Genomic DNA, 23,622 nt, shown 5'->3' with positions numbered 1-23,622 from the left:
GGCGTACCATGGTTCATAGATTCATGTATCTTGCTTGTATGCTATATAAGTTGATACTACCAAAAATAATTAAGCATGTTTTCTAAAAGGACAAATTCCTATAAAGTGATTTTGATGCTTACCGATATCTTACATAATGATGCTTAACTCGGGATTAAACACAGCCTCGATCAGTTTCTAATGCAGCGTTATCGGCACTCGTGTAGTTTCCTCCACAAGGAGGATTAGGAATAATTTTTGCATGCCTAGATGGTGATAGAGAAGGACTTGGAAGGCATTACTGGGCACAAACTCAAGCTGATATAGCTGACCAATTTATAGCTCATTCCAATTCTTGATACATGGAATTTGGAGTGCAAGAATCCAATACCATAGCTTTCCATATCCACTGCGGTTTTAAGATCTATTACGGATCAGCCTTTTAGATCAATTTTGAGTGGTGCCAATGTAGTTAATGCCTGATTTACTACAACCAATATCTTGGCATCTCTCTCTCTCTCTCTCTGTGGCATACACACAAACAGAGTACAAAGGGATAACATTCAAATGTCTAATGTTCCTAGAATACTTTCAAAGACATCTCCTCGGCATTGTTACAGGTTGGTTTAGATTAATAACTCAATCCATGTTCTCGTGGTCTTCTTCCAAGATGGGTCCACAATGAGCTGGAACTAGGTCAAATCTACGTTATCTAGACCCATTTGAGCCTAGAGACAGGGACCCCTTATATAATAATGGAACAGGTTTAGGTCTCATTTAGGACCTGATTGGTTCGCAATCTAATCATGCTTATAATGTTGCATACTTTTGCTAAAGCCGTCACAGGGTGTAATCGTATGGCGATATAATTCCATTTCCCATACCATCATGCAATGATTTCCTTGGTCACTCCAAGAAAGCTGTATCATCATGTAAAGTTGTATAAATTAAGTGCTTATTGTAAATTGTTTACATTAATTCGAAGGGATGAGGGGTCGTTTGCCTGTACTGTCTCCCTCAAATAAAAAGGCTCATCATGTATTATTAGAGGTTATAATTAGAGGTTATCACATGTCCACAAAGCTAAACTTTTGAATCACTTTAGTCCAGCTAAAAATATTGTAATCATGCTAATCTACAATTAAAATTAGACATGAAATTCTTACTACAAGCAAATGTACACTAGACTTTGCTTTTCGCCGCTGAAAAGATAGCTCTTTGAGTTACTAATCATCATTTTCGCCGGGGATTAGGGAAATAGGAACGGGCATTGGAGAGCAAAAACATTGTGGGAAACAAGAAATAATAATTCAAATCCATGGAAGCTGATTATATTGCAATGTCTCTTGGTGGTAAGGAATTATTGTGGATAAGACATTTCTTATGAGACATTCCTTTTATTGATATGTCTAATAATGCAATCATCATGTATTGTGGCAATCAAACTGCTTTCTATAAACATATTACTATGAGATATAATCATGTGAGAAACCTTGTAAAGAAAATCTTGAATATTTACCTACTGGCCAAATGCTTGATCCTGGATCAAAAGCATTGTCTGGTCAAAAGATATGTAAGATATGGAGAGAAATGGGACTATTACTAATCAAATAAACATATTTCTAGCTAAAGCACGCTCTACCATCGAGATATCATTTTATGAAGTTATCTTTACATAATACGGATTTTAGAGTTCGAGGAAAACTTGGTTAGAAAATATCTAAGAAATACAAACAAGTAGGTTGTATTTTGAATGACTATTTATCCTCAGAATAATAGAGATAACCATCTATTTTATATGAAGCTTCATATGATCTAATTACTTATACCTAAATTCCACAATAGACCGGTTGGGCATTTGTCCTTAATAGAACTCATACCTTTTGTGGATTCATATATGGTTATAAAACACTTCTAATAAATCTATCTTTACAAGTATGGGAGATATGATTATGGCCGATAAAACTCTAGTATACTGGCTAACAAGGATCAGCACATGACCGATAAAGTCTTCATCTTAAGAGCACCAATACCTATGCATAGTGCAAGTTCACTTAATCTTCAATGTTTTAAGGCCAAGATTTTACTTTCTCACTTATTTGAAGTTATTGATTCATGTTCAAACTATAAGTTTGAGGGTCATCTATCGCCGAATATGCACCATATATTTACCCAAATTCTATTTTTTATATTTTTATTTCACTATTACATATATTTTATTTATTTTAAATAAAAATAAGGGAGCATTTATAAAAATATTTTTAGTTAAAAAATATGGTCAAACCTTTTGATGGTTGGAATTAACCTTTGGTTGGTCCCGGTGGCTAGTTCCTTGTTTCAAAAGTTTTGAACCTCGGAACCAAGATGGTTCCAATTTGGTCAAAAGTAGCTTCAACGTATATAAAGTAAAATTGAAATAAATTGAAAAGCTATGGAACTTCTAGCAGCAGCTTTTTAAAATTTGAAGTTTTCTGGTTTTTTTTAATAATTTTGATGTTGAGTGAATATAATTACTCCTTTTGATTATTCAAACTTGAAAAGTTACTTCTTTTGATTTTGAGTAAATATAATTGCTTTGCGTGATAGAGCAGAGGATGCAAAAAAAAATCCTCTCACAACACACCAAAATCTCTTTTTGTTTTCAAGTTATTTTTTGCTCTTTCTAATTTCGAATAGAGTAGTGTTGGTATTATATGGTCAGTGATTTCAGATTTTCATGCAATACTAAAGAGTTTACTTATGGATACTCAAAGATCATTAAACACTGGAACATAATTTATCAAATACGGTGATCTTAAATCATCGAGAATCAGATTATCCCGATATAAGGATCGCCAGTGATCTAAGATTATTTTTGTGATCCTATTTAGGCTAGCAAATGCTACCTAAAAGTATTAGGCATTGCATTTTAGAGATAGAATTTCCCCACATCCATCTAAAAATCACTATTTAAAAAAGCACTCTAATTAGTATGCCTTGCCTAATTAAATTCATTCTTTATAATACTTTCTTTCTTCCACTTCCTTTCCACACTCTTCTAGACCTATTTTCCAACAAACAAGACCACCCTAGGAATAGATGAATACAAAAGCAAATTCTAGGTTCGCGTCTCGATAATTACACGATCAATTCGTATATCTAGCATTGTAGTCTCATAGAATTTCATAAGCTTCCACCATTTTTAGCAATATATAAGCTTCCACTTCCAAAAAAAAGCTATATAAATTCGATCTTTGGTCATTTGTAATCTAAATCTATCGCATCTTATCGTACGTCATATATGCCATATGCCCTAAAAGAAATATCGGAGCCCTGATTACCAACAAACTTTTCTGGTGACAGAGTTATTGTAGAAATCGATATGAGGTATGCATTATTAGAAGAAGATTAGATATTGATAGTGGTTGGTGAAGGGATCGATTCCATTCCTATAAGAAGAAAGTTGTCGGGAGAATAGGCAGCAAAACAATTGTACTTTGTTTTGCCACTTTGTCATCTCCATGTTAGGTGGGTGGGGAGGGCATATCATGTATGAGCCCCGGAAAAGCATCCAATCACAACATACTAAAATGGCCTCACCCCTTAATTAAGGCCTAATTTCTCTTAGGAAGGGGATGAGTTGTATGCGTTTTTGGGGACACACCATGGCCTCGGAAATGAGTTGTTTAGGGCTCTCTATGTTGGTGGCTCCACACGTGCAATAACTTAGGATGGCTTGAGGTGGTGGACCCACAGCCAAAGAGAACCAAGACCACCAAAAATGGAGACACGACACTTGGATTAGGTTCTATGGCAAATTAAAATAGGTTGGCTCTGGATCTGGTCGAGCATTTAGGTTTGGATTCATGTCATTGGTCCTTGGATGGCTTGTTGTCCTTTGCTTGGATGTGCTACATTTGACATTAAAAACTACAATTTGATTTAGATGTCAATTGTGTTTCATTCCAGCTCAACAAGGATATTGTTGCTCATTAAAAATATAAGCAAGCAATAAATATCTAATTTATCGAGAGGGACCATGATATATATTAAAATATTTGTGAAAGAAGAGAAAAATAAAATAAAAAAGAGGAAAAATGATTTTATTTCTCTATTCCATCGTATTCAGTACATCTCAGGGGTAATATATACTCGTGTACGGACTCTATACAATTAATATACTATAGGCTAATATAAGATCATGCTAAGTGCCAACAATAATATGAGTTGATACATGTTGTTACGTGATTCTTAAAATTATGCTAACAATATAAGCCTGAAAAATTCAAAGTTGTATTTTGAAGCCCTAAAAACCTAGTTTTATTTTTTTAATTTAGAGGCTAACAAGGGAAAGGACTATATATATTGTTAATAGACATAAGATGAAATGCAAAGTTTTCAATTCACGTGGATTTCCTATGAGAATTGATAAACTAACTTTATCTGATGATGCTTGGATTTCTAACTAGTCCAGGCTCGAAGCATCTGCTTTTAGTTTGGTTCACATCCAACTTGACATCACTTGGTGCTTTGACCTAGAATTAGCTCTCCTTGAAGAGCTCCTGAGTTGATAATTAAGAATCTCGTGGTTAGGCTGTAATATTGAATGCACAGGCCAAAAATGATGGTATTAGGTCATACCATTGGGTTAAGTGTCCCCAAAATACTCTCTGTTTAATATTTAATAACCTAGTGACTGAACTGCAGTTTTTAAATGGGGGGCATGTGTACCTAGAGATTTATATTTGACCTTTTTTTTCGAGGTGTTGTCATGAAGTGGTTGAGCTTTTAATTAATCGAGCGCTTGAGCATGCATGAAGTTAGCCAGCCCTGCAAAAGTAATTCAGCTTTATTTATTCTCGCGATCTTGCTCCCCACAATGGCTAATCATTCAACCAATGACTTGAAAAATAAATGACAAAGGAAACAACCCTTGGCTATAAGTAGCTAGATGTAATATATATACTTTTTAAGAACCTTGGACTTAAAGACTCGAAGATTTCTTGACACCTGATCCCCAGTGAGAGGACCTGCTTTTAGGCAGTGAGATGATACTTTGAAACTTTGGTAATTGTTAGTGCCTTATATTAAGCTCCTGAAAAGATAAAGTCTGAGCAGTTGAAAGCTTGTAGCTTGAGTCAATAACTATAAATACTTGCAGGTCCATCAAGATGTTTAGGCACATGACCTTTAATTGTTGTAAAAAAGCAATTAGATATCTACGACGTCAAAATTTAGGAGTCAATGAATCGTTAAAAACTAGGATAAGGTTATTTTTTAGGGCTTAGATCCCTATTTTGATATCTCATATGGATGGTCTGCTTAAATGAGTCATATACCTTTTTTTTACGAAAAATAATAGCATATCCATTTGCATTGCATTGTTGTTATGGGATGTGATGGACTATTGATTATGGAAAGTTGGAAAAGTAACATATATATAGATGGAACAGGAATGATTAAACATCTCATGTCAAATAGTGCTGCATGCGTTCAAGATTTTATTTGAATCAATTTTCTAAAAGCTTGACATGCAACGCCTAAGATCACTTCATAATTAATTTTGTATGAAAAGATTATATTATCTCTTTTTAATTATAGCTCCGTCTATATTTAGTCTCCATTAGACCAAATTGCTCCTCGTGTAACTAAAAATGTTTTTCCTTGTGACCAGGGTCGATCCATCCGCCAACACAGATCTCAAAGCGATCGATGTTCATTCATATGCTTGCACATCTCTCAAAGCGAGCGGTGGTTCCCTCCCGTACGTAGACGCTCCCTGAGCCTCGTCCTCCACCACCTTTCTCCCAACCCCCGTCATCCGATGCCAACCTCCTCCACTTCACCAACGCCCTCTTAGAACTCCGGTCCGCCACCTCAAGCTGCATGCCTAGAGGTGGTTCCATCCTTCTCCGCCTCCTCGACTCCACCACTGGTAGCTAGCCCAGGCCAAAGCCATGGCAGCGATTGTTTGGGTTGCCGTCGTCTAGAGCTGTCGCAAATTGAGACGAGGGAGGGACCTCCTCTATTAATTTTTCTTTCTGCTGAAAAAAAGAGGTGCTGGTCAACCTCGCCCTTCCTCCTCCCCCACCTTTGTCTTTCTCTGCAGGTCTATCGCAACCGCCATTGCCGTCCATGGCCAATCCACCACCATCACCATAAAACGACACCCATCTATTCCTTATCTCCTCGATCGATCGCCTCCTTGGTACCCTCCAAGCCCTCTACCTTCTCCTCTCCTTCGGTAGTCTTACTCGGCTCGGGATCGATGCAACTAATCCCTCAGAGATGGGATGGGGATAGGCGCAGAGGCGAGGTCATCCCCCAACCCGAGCATGGGGTCATCCAACCACCTCCGGCATGTGAAGTCCATGGCCCGACTGCCATGCATCCAGCACCGGCAAGATCTGGCACAACGTGATCATCCTCGGAGAGTTACTTGCCTTCGCCCTTCGAGGAGAATGGCTTCATCTTCCCCAGCCTCGAGTTCTCCACCAGGCCCTCTTCTCCTCCCTCAAGCAGGTGTCGGCCTGCTCCCATACCCGACCTTTATCCTTCTCTTGCTCCCTTCTTTGTTTCTTCTTCTTCCTCTTTTTCGATGGAAATTTCTTAATCTCTATTCCTTTTTTTTTCTTCAGGTTTTGTCCTTCTTTTGTGCTAATAATGACTTTTATGAACCACAATCTCTTGATTTTATTGAGGAAGGTTGAAGAGGGTGAGGGTATTTTTATCATTTAAAATGATGGGCTAATGACATTGGTTAGTTGTGAGTCGGAGGACTACTTTCGAACACTTTGAAAACTTTTAGCAAAAAAAAAAAAACTTTGAAAACTTGATTATAAAATAGATTTTTTTCCCCCCGCAATTCACTTTTTTTTTTTTTTTTGGTGAAAAGCAATTCACTTTTCGAAAGCTACTCTTCGCACGCCTGCAATTTAAAATGGTCGAACACTGTCAGGACATCTAAAGCAATCGCTCTAGAAAAATGGTCCCAAATGAGTAACTATCTAGATGTCACTGATGGTATTCTTCTTTGAATGTTCCTTGGGATAACTTGACTGGCTGCTCTCAAACGGTTTTCCAAATTATTTGGTGATGTGTCAAATCTTAAGTCTTAAATGGAAAATAGGACAAATTATCCATCAAACGTAAGCCCCATGGTTATCTCCTTGAACTACGTTTATTGATATGACTTATTGCACTGACCTCATTTTATTTAGTAATTTGTTATTGACACGTTGCTGATTAGGCATTATCAGGGAGAGTGCTTGGATATTTCATCACGGGTATATAACTTTTTAAATACAATAGGAAATATTTTTACTAATTCAAAATTTGTTTTGTTGTTTTCATATTTTTATTTTTTATAAATTAGTGAGCAAAAGAAAGAATTTTATGAGATTTCTACTATTTATTGCTTTAAAGTGAACAATGTTTGCTATCAAAAGATCGGCTGATTTACAACCAAAAAAAAAAAAAAGCTTGACTTGAAAACAATTTAAAGAAGAAGAGAAGCTTTCTTGCATATTCTGTAAAGTCCAATTTATTTTTGCTTTTGATTTATAAAAAATATAAAAAATAAAAACAATACTAGAGGGGCTTTTAGAGAAGCTTCGTTGTATATTTTGTATAGTCAAATTAAGTTTGCAAGGCTATTGTATGAATTTTCAGAAATCCTTTAATTAAAATTTTATTTATTATTCTGAATAAATATATACTCACTCTTTGTGGTATAAAAGAGGGAGGCACTTGAAGCTTGTTAATTTTCTGAAACATTCATGTATGGAATTATCTAAGAAAAAAACAATAAATAGCTTTACTTTAATTTTTTGGCTAAATTTAAAAAGTTTTAAAGTCATTCAATTACAGTTTTATTTTTTACTCTAAATAGATATCTCTTCAGTATACGCGGCACAGAAAACAAAGTTATTTTGAGTTTTTTTTATTTTTGAAACACTCGTATATAGAATTTTCTATAAAAAGCTTAATAGACCACTTTATCTTAAAAATTTTTTGTTGAATAATTTGCAGGATTTTACTATATACACTTGGCAATGTTTGTAATGTAGTAGCAATATTATATACAATCTTCGTTGAAAAGATTAATTTTTATATTATATCATATAGATTTCTTAAAAATAAAATTTATTTTAAAAGAGTAGGAAAAGGTAGGAAGACGGCAAGCTATATATCATTATCACTTAGGTATCTAGCCATGGTTTTGTTTTGGAAACTTTTTATTAGAGAGCTAGACGACAATAGATGTGGCGTGCTAATCTTTCCTAGATTGAGAATATCTAGTTTCCTATTACATTCGTTTGCAAAAATTTGTTATGGATATCCCAAAATAAACCCTTTTCATTATAATTGCCATTGCCATTATAAAATTAAAAAAAATTGATTTACTGAATAAAAAATTAAGTTCACGAGGGTCTCACGGCTTGCCACTTAGCTATCATATAAGAGCCAGATAACGGCCGTTATAAAAGTTCCCCGCCCACGTGATATCCTTGATGATTCTGTCTCACTTTCCATCGCAGTGGACAGCTGAGATACTCCCGCCCCTGATCTGGCCCCAACTCTGCCAACCGTTTGACTCGGGGTCCACAGTGATTTGTCCAAATTGTTCCCAAAATAAATCTCTTAATGTCTATTGCTCCGATCAGCCACTGGTTGGTCCCAAAATTGGGTTCCGCGGACCGTCCAAAGGAATACGTCGCCGCGTCTCCTGGCATGGCCTCGTGAAACGCTTTCTCCGGTCCTCTCGGGTGAATCCAAATCGCATTTCGTTCTTCAATGTTAGATAGACATAAATAATGTACACCGTTTTCCTCCGCCTCCTTAGGATCTACGGAAGCCCAGGTCATGGTCAAAAGCAACATAAATATCCACTGCATCCCCTTACACTCGATATCTTCAGCGTATCTCGTGATCTTAAATGATGAGTGATGTAGATAAAATGATGTCAGAATCCAAAATTTTATAAAAAAAATTAGTCAAAAAATATTATTTAAATTTTTAATCTATATAAATATTTAAAATTTATTCAGGACTAAATATATATCCACACTCATGCTCCTCCCATTTTAAACTTCAATATCATCGTTAGATTAAAAGTTCAAATTAAATTCTTTCTAATTATAAGCATCATGATCAGCATGTTATCAATGCTAATAAAACTATACTTCCGTGTCTCTTACTTTACATAGGTCATGCGCTGAATCTGTTTTGATAATATGTTACAATCATTAGATATTATCTAAAAAAGATAGCTGTCAGGTATTATTTGAATTTTTTGATTTTATATAGTATCCAAGATCTACTCATTGTATAGCCGATGTGGAACTAAACACATGCTTATATTGGATTCTTGAATATTTTTTCAACCTTTTTATTGTTGGCTGTTTTTCCTTTCCTAATTTCTCCTTATTCCATATTTGATGATGAGGTTAAAAGTTCAAATCCTTCCTCTGCCATTAATTATTTTCATTTACATAAAATTTATGTTTTTATTTAAAAATATTTATTGCTTCCACTATAGTAGATACAATGAATGCACTATTGATTATTACCTATAAATACCATATTATAATAAAAAAAAGGTACAATCATTGTATCTGCTACAAAGTTTCTATATCTAAAAAGCAACTCTTTGTTACAAAAAAAAGTAATTTTTTACATTAGGCACGTTGAATTATTGTTCCACTTATAAGAACATTTCTAATATCCACATCAAATGATAAACTCCCTTCTAAGTTATTATTTTATGTTAAAAAAATATTATTTACTTGTTTTGATTTGTATTTGGATTATTTTAGGATAAAATACTAATCATTATAATGTTGCACTTATGTACATCTACTATTTTTTTGCTGACCATTTTTTATTCAACTAAAATAAGGAATTGAATTGAAAATACTGATAAACACTAAATATATAAAATTATAGTTATTATTTAGGTATAGAAGCTACATAATAAACTAACGACTAATAATAATCATTTTTGCGTGAAAACTTATTGCAATAATTGTTATCATAAACTTTGACCTTAAAGCCCACCGGAAGCCCCGAGGGTGACCACTTGCCGAGAATGAGGAGCTCCGGTGCTTATGGTGCATCGGCGGGCTGCGTCCTTCGGAGGACCTGCAAAAAGTTGGTGGTCGGAGCTTCCGGCGCCGGCCCTCCGATGCTTAAGTCAGAGGGGAGCTTTATTTGGAGAAGGATAAGTTGTATATCGGAGTCTAGAAGTCAGAATCAAGAAGAAGAACCCCCCTTTAAAGAGGAAGAAGTTTCCCTTTTGTAGGAGGGATACAGAGTTACCTGTGATGTGACCGGACGAATTAAATGAGTTACCGTCATGATTGAGTGTGGTCATCTGAATTAATGCGTTACCGTGGAGGACGGGACTTGAGCCAATGAGTTGTTGTGGGTGATCGGACGTAGTTGAGTGAGTCGATGAGTTGCCATGGATGGTCTGAGATTTTGAAATGCCGAAGATCCGTGGAGACCATGTGCATTAATTGTTGACAGTCGTAGCAGGGTATGGTCCTTGGTTGATGTGTCGTAGCATGGCCGCCAAGCAAAGTATGGTACGGTGAGACTGCTGCAGGGCGTGGCTGCAGCATGTGGACAACGAGCTCGGTCTTCTGGGCTCGGTCTGTATGAGCTCGGCCTGCATGAGCTTGGTCTGCATGAGCTCGGTCTTCTGGGCTTGGCCTTCATGAGCTCGGCCTGCGTGAGCTTGGTCTGCGCGAGCTCGATCTTCTGAGCTCGGTTTGCATGAGCTCGGCCTACATGAGTTCGGTCTTCATGAGCTCGGCCTGCAAGAGCTCAGTCTTGCTTTGTGGGGTGGTCCATTTTTCCCCCAACATTACTCTCTGACTTCCGAGTTCGAGCTGTTTTTTGGCTCGAGCTAAGGAAGTAGTCCAGTCGTCGATTGTCCTATAATATAGCCAAATGTCTACGGAGATGTATGTGCTAAGTAGGGTATACCGTAGTTGGAGCTAAGTGTCTCAGATCGAGCTGTCCGAGCCGAGCTAAGCGGCTCTGCTCCGAGGTCGATTTCAGCGGCCTTCTTTAGCTTGTGGTCGATTCAGCAGGGCGTTCCGAGCCCAGCTCGAGAGACGTCATTGGATATGTACCCGAGGTCGAGGGAGCTCTTGGGCTCGCGGTCGACGCAGCGGGGCAGCTCAACTCAGAGCGAGTGGTATTGTTCGCTTTGGGGATTGAGAGCTCGTGCAGAGTTCGCTTAGCGATATGCCTCTGTGAAGGCGTCACCTCTCACGATTTTGTCCCCCGCATAGAGTTCGCTCAGCGATATGCCTCTGCGGGGGCGCCACCCCTCACGATTTTGTCCCCCGCACAGAGTTTGCTTAGCGATATGCATCTGCGGGGGGCCCTATCGAATGAGAGAGTGCTGGAGCAGCTCAGCTCAGAGCGAGTGGTATTGTCCGCTTTAGGGATCGGGAGCTTGCGCAGAGTTGCTTAACGATATGTCTCTGCAGAGGTGCCACCCCTCACGGTTTTGTCCCCCGCACAGAGTTCGCTTAGTGATATGCCTCTGCGGGGGCCCCCTTTCGAATGAGAGAGTGCTGGAGCAGCTCAACTCAGAACGAGTGGTATTGTCCGCTTTGGAGAATGGGAGCTCGCACAGAGTTCACTTAGCGATGTGCCTCTGCGGAGGCACCACCCCTTACGGTTTTGTCCCCCGCATAGAGTTCACTTAGCGATATGCCTCTGCGCGGGGGGTGGGGGGGCTCTGACGCTCAGCCTTCTGGGGTCGTGCCTGCTGAAGTCCTTCTGAGCTTGGTGGGAGCTTCGATGATGGCTACGCTCTGCAGGAAAGCGACGTCGCGAGCGCTGTCATGAGGTCTTGCACACATGAGAAGGAAGTACATGTTGGTTTCTTACTTGCTGTAGGAAGACAGAAGAGTTTGAAGGGCAATGAGATTAAATGGGACTGTATCCTTTGCCACAGAGGCTTACAATCCCATTTTGAAACTCCATAACTCTCCTCCTCCAGGCTTCAGCTTTTATTTCTCTTCCCCTCCAACTCGTTGACGTGAGACTCGGGCTACTACTTCTCACTGGTTGCCCCCACGTCCCACGTCGTTGCAACGGGAGCCGTTCCTGATTCGAGATGGCTCGGGTGAAAGTTTCTTCCTCCGCTTAACGTGAACCCGTGGAGGCGGCACAAAAGAGGCCTCCACTTGTTGCAGGCTTTGGACTGCAATGGCTAGCGTTTGGGCTTGCTACACCAGCGCGTCGAACTGCTCGGGTTGGACTTGTGGAACTTGATCTACCGGAGGTCTTGGTGTTAGATTCTGGACTGAACATCCGGGGCTTGGAGCATGATGCCGGAAGGCGTTAGAGACTCCTCCGCTCCTTAGTCTCATGATCACGACTCGGGTCCTTCCTCTAGCGCCAACTGTTGATAGAAATTGGACCCGGGGGTGACCACTGATCGAGAAGGAGAAGCTCCGGTGCTTATGGTGCGTCGGCGGGCTGCATCCTCTGGAGGACCTTCAAAAAGCCGGTGGTCGGGGCTTCCGGCGCTGGCCCTCCGATGCTTAAGTCAGAGGGGGGCTTTATTTGGAGAAGGAGATGAGTTGTATATTGGAGTTTAGAAGTCAGAATCAAGAAGAATAATCCCCCTTTAAAGAGGAAGAAGTTCCCCTTTTGTAGGAGGGATACAGGGTTACCTGTGATGTGACCGGACGAATTAAATGAGTTACCGTTATGATTGAGTGTGGTCATCTGAATTAATGCGTTGCCGTGGAGGACGGGACTGAAGCCAATGAGTTGTTGTGGGTGATCGGACATAGTTGAGTGAGTCGATAAGTTGCCGTGGATGGCCTGAGATTTTGAATAAGCTGGGGATCCATGGAGACCATGCGCATTAATTGCTGACAGTCGTAGCAGGGTATGGTCCCTGGTTGATGTGTGTGGCGTGGCCGGCAAGCAAAGCATGGTACAGTGAGACTGCTGCAGGGCGTGGCCGCAGCATGTGGATGACGAGTTCGGTCTTCTGGGCTCGGCCTGCATGAGCTGGGTTTGCATGAGCTCGGCCTTCTAAGCTCGGTCTGCTGGGCTTGGCCTGCATGAGCTCGGCCTGCATGAGCTCGGTCGGAGCTCGGCCTGCGTGAGTTCGGCCTGCATGAGCTCGGTTTTCTGAACTCGGTCTGTGTGAGCTCAGTTTGCATGAGCTCGGCCTGCATGAGCTCAGTCTTTGCTTTGTGGGGTGGTCCATTTTTCCCCCAACAATACCATAGATATAAAATAATTTTTTTGATAATTATCAATATATACTTTACTTTATGTACAGTGACATGATCAAATGATATAAGCTCTACCTTTATCATGAGTGGTTTTCTGTTACAATGTATTTCATCACATTACGAACTTTCGGCTACATACATCTTCAAATAGCATCCAATGCAACCCGTATTTTTCCTCAAGAATTTCCAGTCAAAAACTTGACCGAATAAAGAAGGTCTTTATTTCCTCTCCAAGAGGTCGAGTTCGAGGGTGCAGAACTGGGTCCAGGCCGGATTTCCATTTACGAAAACCTTTTCCGCACTTTCCCGTTTCCGTCATTTCCATTTCCGAGACCAACCAGATTCCGTCAAACCCCGGTTAGTTTCCCCTCCTCCACTCCAATTCCCCGTCTCTGGATTCCCATCACTTCCGTGCAAGATAAAAGCGTCACCACCCTCCACACTCCCCCCATCCCTTCGTCACCCCAGCAGCTAACAACTCCGGTTAATTATAGATAATCTCACTTCGAGTGACAGGACACCTCAAGCCCCTATATCAGTGCTTCTCTCTCACGGACTCCCGTCTTTTTTCTTTCAAAGCGAAGACTCGTCTCCGACTCTCCCACTGAAAAGCCGACACACTTAACTAGCCTAAATGTCATTCTAGAGAGAGAAAGTGAGAGAGTTTAGAGAAAGAAAGCTTGGGACCTAGCTCTCATTGCGGAAGGTGGTGCTCCGACCCGGGCTTTTGCAGCGTAGAAGGCGACCGCGGCGGCGTTGGAGAGAGTTCCGGCGGGATCTGCGGTTGAGGGGGATGGCGGAGGCGGGGGAGGGGAAGACCGGGATGGGGGAGGGGGAGAAGAAGAGGCAGGAGCAGAGCGTGGCGTTCTACGAGTTGTTCACGTTCGCGGACCGCTACGATCTGGCTCTTATGGGGGCGGGGAGTCTCGGCGCGGTGGTCCACGGATCGGCGATGCCGGTTTTCTTCCTACTATTCGGCGATCTCGTCAACGGATTCGGCAAGAACCAGGCGGATCTCGGCACGATGACCAACGAGGTCTCCAAGGTCCGGTCACCGCCTCTCTCTCCCTCTCTCCTCTCCTCTTTAGATCTCTCCATACTTTCTCTATTTTCTTTATTATTTTTAAAATGATTTATTGCTATTTTTTTCAGTATGCTCTCTACTTCATCTATCTCGGGCTCGTTGTGTGCGTATCCTCCTATGCCGGTGAGTCTCTTTGCCTCTCCTTTTATTTCCCTCCTAAGTTGATTTAAATTACCATTGTTGTTAGTATTGATTCCGATCGGGACACCGGCCGTGAGGTAAGACGAGAAAAGGGTGCCTTTTTTTTCACTCTTCCCCTCCTCCGGCGGTCCGTCAACTCCTATGGACGTTGTCTTCCGGCGTTACCGCATAGAAAATCTATGCGGACAACATATCTCGGCCGTCCAGCGACGCCCCCACTCCGGCGCGTCGCTTCGCAGGGCGCCGACGAACAAAGTGGACGAGCCTGGCTTCTGCGTCCGCATAGAACTTTGTGTACGCGCGTCTGGATGGGAGCATCCTCCTCCTCTCTTACCCCTCCCTTCGGTATCCGCGGTCGCTGTCGCCTTACTTCGTGGGCCGGGAACGAAAACGTCGCGCTCTTTTATTCCTTAATTTATCCTGATTTATTTGGCCTCGGAGCATTGACAGCCGTTAAACTGATCTCACGGTTACCGTTAAGAATGTCTCCTCGACTTCGCCGTTTGGTTTCCGGCTTCGTGGCGAGATCCGGTCACTCTCCGATGAGCTTACCGTGTCTTGTTTATATGATGAACAGAGATCGCGTGCTGGATGTACACCGGAGAGAGGCAGGTGGGTACGTTTCGACGGCGATACCTGGAAGCAGTTCTGAAGCAAGACGTCGGATTCTTCGACACCGACGCCCGGACGGGGGACATCGTCTTCAGCGTCTCCACCGACACCCTTCTGGTTCAGGACGCCATTAGCGAGAAGGTAACGTCACCACTCCGACTCCACTCACCTCCCCCGGCTCACGTTAGCGCACGCTCATACTCGTCAGCTAAACTGGGCCTTCGATGACAGGTCGGTAACTTTATCCACTACCTGTCAACTTTCCTGGCCGGGCTCGTGGTGGGCTTCATCTCCGCCTGGAGGCTAGCGCTCCTCAGCGTGGCTGTGATCCCTGGCATCGCCTTCGCCGGCGGCCTCTACGCCTACACTCTCACCGGCCTGACCTCCAAGGGCCGGGAATCCTATGCCAATGCCGGTATCATCGCAGAGCAGGTAATCAACTAACCATCACGAGGTGGTGACCATATACATCCAAAAGCTTCTCACTTTTACCGTGCTTTAAAACTGGGAAATATTTGATGGGCTTTATAAGCTACAGTGGCCGATTTAGGAGAAGCAGAGAGGGTCGTTGTCGTGGCCTCGTGGATGTAGACGTGTGTGTATGATGAATGCTATAGGGCCTTTTCTTGATGGCGTTAACGCTTGATAGAGATTGTTTCTTTTGTTGCTTCTCCGATTGGTACAAACGTTGAACACAAAATTATTCATATCTCATGAAGTCCGAAAAGATAATGCCGGACCGTACGTACCTCCATCCCCACTTCCAATTGATGCTTGAATTGTATTTGATCTCTATGATTCTAGTAGCAAACATCTTTTTTGAATCTAGCCGTTGATTCGGCTCAGCGATGGCACCTGTCCCAGTCTTGATTAGAGTGGGCCTGTCATGTTATTCTGTGTGGTCAGCTTCAGCCCAGTGAAGGTTGTGGGCCCACCGCGGTCGAGAGGTGCGTTAGGTGCATTTTGGCTGGTCTATGTGGAGGGTGGTGGATTACCCAGGGTTTAGGGCTGGTTTGCAGTTGTCCGCTTGTTATCATGCGTTGCTGCGCAAATGCATGATGTTATGGGTCATCGAGTTGGTAGATTTCTTTTGGATGAAAGGTCTAAATCTGTTCAGTTGTTGGACTATCATTGTGATAGATATGGAGCCGGTCCATGATGGCTTTTGGATACTACGTTAGACAATGTTATTAGTTTGAAATATAAAAAAAGGAACCAGAAAATAAGGAAAAATAGCATTCTGTGTGCTTAAACATTTTCTTGCACAATGCTTTGCGGATTGCCCAATTGTTGTGTCACAGTGCAATGTTAAAGTAGTTTCAGAAATTGTAGGATCCCATACCTTTTTACTCTTTAAATGATATAGCTTCGTTAGGGAACAGTAGACACTTTTCTCTCATAAAATGGAACAGTGCACCCTCATGATGAGTAAATTGCATGTCAAACTATAAGCATGTGCTTGCTTACTGTACATGACTCACCTCATAAATCTTTTTTCCAGGCCTAGGGAATCAATTTATGTTGGATTATAATTGGAGTCAGAAATTGTACTAGTTTAGAAGTTCTTATTAGCCAGCAGCCTAGCTCCTATTGTTTTAGTTGCTACATTCATGCTGTTTGCGCTTGTCATGCATATTGTTATTATCGGATGTGCCGTCTGCTTTTTAGGTTACTAATATTTTTTAGTTGGCATCTGAGTTCTGGATTTTATCACATAGTTGTTTGAATCCTCCTTTTGATAACTTCTCTTAGGCAATTGCACAAGTGCGAACTGTATATTCATTTGTTGGAGAGAGCAAAGCCCTCAATTCCTACTCAGAAGCAATTCAGAACACGCTGAAGCTTGGGTACAAAGCAGGGATGGCAAAAGGTTTGGGAATTGGGTGTACATATGGGATTGCATGCATGTCATGGGCCTTGGTGTTCTGGTACGCCGGTGTCTTCATCAGAAATGGACAGACTGATGGTGGAAAAGCTTTTACAGCCATATTTTCTGCCATTGTTGGTGGGATGTGAGTTCCTACTCCTTAATTGTCAGCTTTTTATGACTAAATTCAGTTTAGAATTTATTTCATTTTCATAGAGTCATAACTATTGGTAGCGATTCATAGTTGAAGGAAGAGAATTGCAGGATTTCACTATCACCAGTTTGGTTACTTAACTGATTATATGTTTTATCATTTGCCTGGTGCATTTATTGAGCATTACCAGCAAGTATCAGTAACAGAGGTTTGTTGGTATGAATTATGCCTTCATACAAAACTAATGCATGCCATTCTTTTTGTTCATATTTTTACGTGTACGGTTATGCAGGAGTCTAGGCCAAGCATTTTCAAATCTTGGAGCCTTTAGCAAAGGGAAGATTGCTGGATACAAGCTGATGGAGATCATTCGGCAGAGACCCTCTATTATTCAAGATCCCTCCGATGGGAAATGTTTGCCTGAGGTCCATGGAAACATAGAGTTCAAAGATGTTACTTTTAGCTACCCATCAAGACCTGATGTCATTATTTTCCGAGATTTCTCGCTTTTCTTTCCTGCTGGGAAGACAGCTGCAGTTGTCGGAGGTAGTGGGTCTGGAAAGAGTACTGTTGTGGCTCTGATTGAAAGGTTCTACGATCCTAACCAGGGTAATTTAGACCTTAAGCTCATTGTCACCAAGGCATCTATATGGTGTTAGTCATCTATGTTAGCCTGGCTTGAATTAATTCTTTCCTTGCATTGCTGTTGCAGGGCAGGTTCTGCTGGATAATGTGGATATAAAGACATTACAACTGAAATGGTTGAGAGATCAAATTGGTTTGGTGAACCAAGAACCTGCACTTTTTGCAACAACAATACTTGAGAACATACTCTATGGAAAGCCTGATGCCACAATTGCTGAAGTTGAAGCTGCTGCATCGGCAGCTAATGCTCATAGCTTCATTTCTCTGCTTCCGAATGGCTACAACACCCAGGTGAGTTTGAGCTCTTTATCAAGGTTAGCTACTTAGTATAATAATTGTAAGAATAATAACTGTAAGTAAGGATCCTATGCCTAGAGTTGTTTGCCAACGTGGGTATTTTGTTTGCCATAGTAATCTATCCAAAACCATCCCCTGAAACTAATGTTCATTGATTTTGCGCTCTGCTAACTTTATCTTTGCTTAAACTCCTTTTGCGCGAAGCATATTACAGATCCTGATCATATGCTTCATATGGGTTTTGCTTCTCTTTCTCTCTTTTTGTGCGTGGAACATAATCCTATTATATTGTTTCTTTAATAATTAAAGTTCGTCTTTAGCCCAAAGGTCAGATTGCAAGATGATCCGTGCCAGTATTTTGTGTTATGCTCACTTGCCATTCCTGCAAAATTCATGTCCACCTGAACAGCTGTAAAGAAAAGGCAAGCTTCTACTTTGGTAAAAGGTGTTTTCCCTTTTAATTTTACGAGATCTATGAGTAATTGTCTTGCAAAGCCATTAGGAGCTTCTATTTTCTGTACAGGTCAATGCGACAGTGTGTTGGAAGTAAAACATAAACCAGATTTTGAATCATTATCAAACAGAAATCTTCATAGCATTCTAATAATTTGCAGCTATTTTCTCTAGAATTTTAGATGGCTAATCTTCAAATTTCTAGTGTTATCTTTCTATGTACTTTGAAGGGAAACAAGTTTTTCATTTGTCCCTTCTAAATGCAAATTTTTATCAAATCCAGGCAGGAGAACGAGGAGTACAGCTATCCGGTGGCCAGAAACAGCGAATTGCTATTGCTCGTGCCATGCTAAAGAACCCCAAGATCCTCCTCCTTGATGAAGCCACCAGCGCCCTGGATTTAGGTTCTGAGAGCATCGTTCAAGAAGCCCTGGACCGCCTCATGGTTGGGAGAACAACTGTAGTTGTTGCACACCGGCTCTCCACTATAAAGAACGTTGATATGATAGCTGTGATGCAGCAAGGTCAAGTTGTTGAGACTGGGACCCATGAAGAGCTTCTTGCAAAGGGAAGCTCAGGAGCTTATGCCTCTCTTATTCGGTTCCAGGAGATGGCAAGAAACAGGGACTTTGGTGCCCCATCCACTCGCAGATCCCGATCTTCACGCCTGAGCCATTCACTTTCCACTAAATCTCTAAGTCTTCGGTCTGGAAGTTTGAGAAACTTGAGCTATCAGTACAGCACTGGAGCAGATGGCCGAATAGAGATGGTTTCTAATGCAGATAATGATCGCAAGTATCCGGCACCACGCGGTTACTTTTTTAAGCTCCTGAAGCTAAATGCACCAGAGTGGCCTTACAGTATCTTGGGTGCCATTGGATCTGTACTCTCTGGTTTCATAGGCCCAACATTTGCAATCGTGATGAGCAATATGATTGAAGTGTTCTACTATAGGGACCCAAATGCAATGGAGAGAAAGACAAGAGAGTATGTGTTCATATACATCGGCACTGGGCTTTATGCTGTTGTTGCTTATCTGGTACAGCATTACTTCTTCAGCATCATGGGGGAAAATCTCACCACCAGGGTGAGGAGAATGATGCTTGCGGGTATGGCCGGATTTTGATTCTGCTTTCTTCTCAAGTTTATTGTCAAAGTAAATCATGATCAAAGTACTACATTTTTTATGCAGCAATTCTAAGGAACGAAGTGGGCTGGTTTGACGAGGATGAGAACAATTCAAGCCTTCTAGCCGCCCGACTGGCTACAGATGCAGCTGACGTGAAATCTGCGATCGCCGAGAGGATCTCAGTGATCCTGCAGAACATGACTTCTCTCCTTACATCCTTCATAGTTGGCTTCATTGTTGAATGGCGTGTTGCTCTCCTCATTCTTGCCACCTTTCCTCTTCTCGTCCTCGCCAACTTTGCACAGGTAGTTTGCTCTATTCTCTATTTTTCTAATGACTACCGAGACACCTCCCTTACTGGAAACTAGAGCTGAAATAAAATGAAATGCCTAAAATATGCGTATTATTTGGCTAGTGGTTCATTTCTTCTTTTTTTTTTTTTTTAGTTGTCTTCACGACAATCAGAGATCAATCAGCATACTAATCTGGCCGGTAACATTGTAATGAGTTGGAAATAGGCTTACGTATCAATCTCCTTTAATATGCTTGTATTAAATCTAGTGGGTTGGATACGGGCAATCTGTTCCCTTTCCCGGAATCCAATGACCCTCGCTATTGAAACAGCAGTAGATAAAAGGAGTTATGGGGGGAATAATAAAGAAAGCATGGACAAATTGTACAGTCGATACTGCCAAAGTATACCGTAGCACGTGCTTCCTGGCAGCTGCTGTTGGCTCTTTAATTTATGGCAAGAAGCTGTTCTCTTTGACCTATATATACAATGATATAATAAATAAAAGAGTGCGTAGAAATCTCCCCCGCATTTATTAACCTGTTTTCGGGTATGCTGTCCATGTATATCTCGAGGTTCTTTGTACAAACTGTCTTTCTTGCAGTTGCAGGAAATTTGGAGCCACTCGATGGCAGCCCTCTGCCGCCCTTCAATTGTTTTGTCAGAGACTGGTAAAAAGTTATAGAAAAAGTAGGGAGTACTTACTCTTTTCTGCTCCAAACCTGTTTTGAACCTTTCCTCACTGCATTAAAAAATGCATGCTGATATTGAGAGATTCTTTTGCTCGTGATGCTCTCTGAACTTCGCCTTTTAAAAAAAAAAAATTCTGTCTCCTTTGGATTCTTATGGAGAGAGAGTGATTCCATAACCCCACTGGTGAGCTTAACTCTCTTAGTTTTTCATCATTTGATCATCTTGATTCACTATCCACTGTGTATGGAAAATTAATGCCGGAACCCATGGTTGCTCCTTTGTGCTCTTGCTTCCTTTAATGCTCTTTATCCGAAGGTTTAAAAAAAACACAGATTCGTTCCGCCAACCTTGCATGGAAGACTGCATCTCTTTGTACTGATGCATAGATGGCCTCTTTATTAAATAGGCCATGCTGGGAACTTCAGAAATTTCTTAATTGTCCATGGATTATTGGAAGTACAATCTACATATTTTGGTTTAAGTAGAGATTCAAATACATTGAAATCTTGTTGGATATTTGTTCTTCTTTTTTTTATTGAGTAAAAATGGACGAAGTGAGACATTTCCCCCAAGTGATATTTGTTCCCATGATTATTACTGAGCATTTTGTTTCTCATGCGGACTTAAAATCTAGATGTTGTTTATGAGAGAGTAATCCCCAAGCTAGGCTTCAGCATTTGGTATTCAATTATATTGTTGCAGAATTCTCAAAATATTGTCCTCCTCTTCATTAGCTAAATGATACTCCAATGCTAAAATCAAACTATTTATAAATTATTTCGTAATTCTCGCATTGTTCATGTTGTTTATGAGTTGTTCGTGGCTCGCTCATGAGACACCTATGGTTACATAGTAATAGTGATCTATTGTTGTCGGTGGTGCCAGCATTCACAGCTGTTTGTTGCCAATTTCTCCTGTGCTTTTCTTCATGTGGTATATAATACATCTCTTTGGTTTTTAATTCAATATTAACTTTGCAACTCAAGACATGATTAATTATCTTTGTTCTTCCCGAACTTCTGCAATATGGGCACATTTTTTCCCCTGAATTACATCTATTTTCTCCGAATTGAATTATTTCAGAATGATGAAGTTGTGCCAGTGCTTGCATCCTCTATGGATCCTGACAGTTTCTCTTGATGTTGTCAGCAACTCTCACTGAAGGGGTTTGCAGGGGACACGGCAAAAGCCCATGCGAAGACAAGCATGATTGCTGGGGAGGGTGTGAGCAACATCCGCACCGTGGCAGCCTTCAACGCACAAGATAAGATCCTCTCGCTCTTTCACCATGAGCTTCGAGTTCCCCAGCGTCGCAGTCTCCGTCGGAGCCAGACATCTGGCCTTCTTTTCGGCCTGTCCCAGCTTTCCCTCTATTCCTCGGAGGCTCTTGTCCTCTGGTATGGTGCTCATCTTGTCCGCTCTGGTGCTTCCACCTTCTCCAAGGTCATCAAGGTCTTTGTTGTCCTTGTCATCACTGCCAACTCTGTCGCTGAGACAGTCAGCCTTGCACCAGAGATCATCCGAGGTGGTGAATCCATTCGCTCCATCTTCTCTATTCTCAACCGAGGAACCCGCATTGACCCTGATGATCCTGAAGCTGAGCCTATCGACTCCATTCGAGGCGAGATCGAGCTGAGGCATGTCGATTTTGCTTATCCATCTCGGCCCGACGTGCCCATTTTCAAGGACTTCAACCTAAGAATCCGTGCTGGCCAGAGCCAAGCTCTTGTTGGGGCCAGCGGATCTGGGAAGAGTACTGTCATTGGCCTTATCGAGCGGTTCTATGATCCCACTGCAGGGAAGGTCATGGTAGATGGCAAAGATATCCGGAGGCTGAACTTGAAGTCCTTGAGACTCAAAATTGGACTTGTACAGCAGGAGCCTGTGCTCTTCGCTGCAAGCATTTTTGATAACATTGCCTATGGAAAGGACAGCGCGACCAAGGAGGAGGTGATTGAGGCGGCACGGGCTGCCAATGTGCATGGATTTGTGAGTGTACTGCCTGAGGGGTACAAGACGGCGGTGGGTGAGAGAGGGGTGCAGCTATCCGGTGGGCAGAAACAGAGGATTGCAATCGCAAGGGCGGTGCTCAAAAATCCAGCGGTGCTGCTTTTGGATGAGGCGACGAGCGCATTGGATGCAGAGTCAGAATGTGTTCTGCAGGAGGCTCTGGAGCGGTTGATGAGAGGGCGGACCACCGTCCTAGTGGCGCACCGCCTCTCCACAATTCGAGGGGTGGACTCCATTGCAGTGGTGCAGGATGGGCGTATCGTGGAGCAGGGGAGCCACACGGAGCTGGTGACCCGGGCTGATGGGGCATACTCCCGGCTGTTGCAGCTGCAGCACCATCATGTCTGATAGAATGTAATGTCACCATGCTGCACCTTCCTTCCAGTTGGGCCTCCCTACCCTCATGGTTTTGAGATGATATGACATTTGGTTTTGGGTGTTCTTTTGAAGATTTGTGGATGTAGATATGAGTGAGGGGCTTAGCTTCTATCTTGTCTTGATATTTAAGAGGAGGGGGTAAGTGTTGGATATTGTTATTATCATAATTCTCGTAACGACTTAATTTAAACTGTTTTCTCCGACTTGGAACGATCAATTAGTAATAGTGAAAAAAAAAATCGGCCTCGAGTTATCGTTATATGTGGAACTCAGCAGGTGCTACCTCCAGCATCCCACAGTTTGGACATCTGAATGCTGTTAATGCTTTAATTGGTGCATGAAGAGTTATATGACCCCCTGGCAACATGAACTTTTCTATCTGAATCTGAAATGGTCCATTTACCAGTTGAGTATTTTTCTAACTGAAGTCAGACGCAATGTATCTTCGACAGCTGATGGTGCTTGCTCAGAATAGAAAAGTTTGTGGGGTGGGATTTGCAAATGTTCCAACAGGATTTCATCCTTGACAATATGATCGGAGAAAAATATTGTTAATGCCTAGTTATCACATCAGATTTAGATCTGACTAAAATCTTAGATAGCATCGGGGAAATTCTATTATCTTAGAAGGA

General features: G+C 41.7%; 1 protein-coding gene across 1 annotated transcript; it reads left to right on the top strand.

Annotated features, from left to right (window-relative positions):
• Positions 1-13,796: 13,796 nt before the first annotated feature.
• On the top strand, positions 13,797-23,249 carry ABCB19 (ATP binding cassette subfamily B19). Its single transcript, XM_008786161.6, has 10 exons — positions 13,797-14,280; positions 14,388-14,442; positions 15,038-15,213; positions 15,304-15,504; positions 16,825-17,084; positions 17,386-17,702; positions 17,806-18,029; positions 18,772-19,597; positions 19,681-19,922; positions 21,752-23,249. The coding sequence occupies exons 1-10, from the start codon at positions 14,029-14,031 to the stop codon at positions 22,958-22,960; spliced, it is 3,762 nt and encodes a 1,253-aa protein (XP_008784383.4). The 5' UTR covers positions 13,797-14,028; the 3' UTR covers positions 22,961-23,249.
• The last annotated feature ends 373 nt before the right edge of the window (positions 23,250-23,622 follow it).

Source organism: Phoenix dactylifera, chromosome 7 (assembly GCF_051530095.1).
Source record: "Phoenix dactylifera cultivar Ajwa chromosome 7, Ajwa_hap1_PhDact_Kaust_v1.1, whole genome shotgun sequence".
Classification (NCBI taxonomy): Eukaryota; Viridiplantae; Streptophyta; class Magnoliopsida; order Arecales; family Arecaceae; genus Phoenix; species Phoenix dactylifera.
The sequence above is the reverse complement of the archived record's forward strand: the minus strand, read 5'-3'. Positions and strand labels throughout refer to the sequence as shown.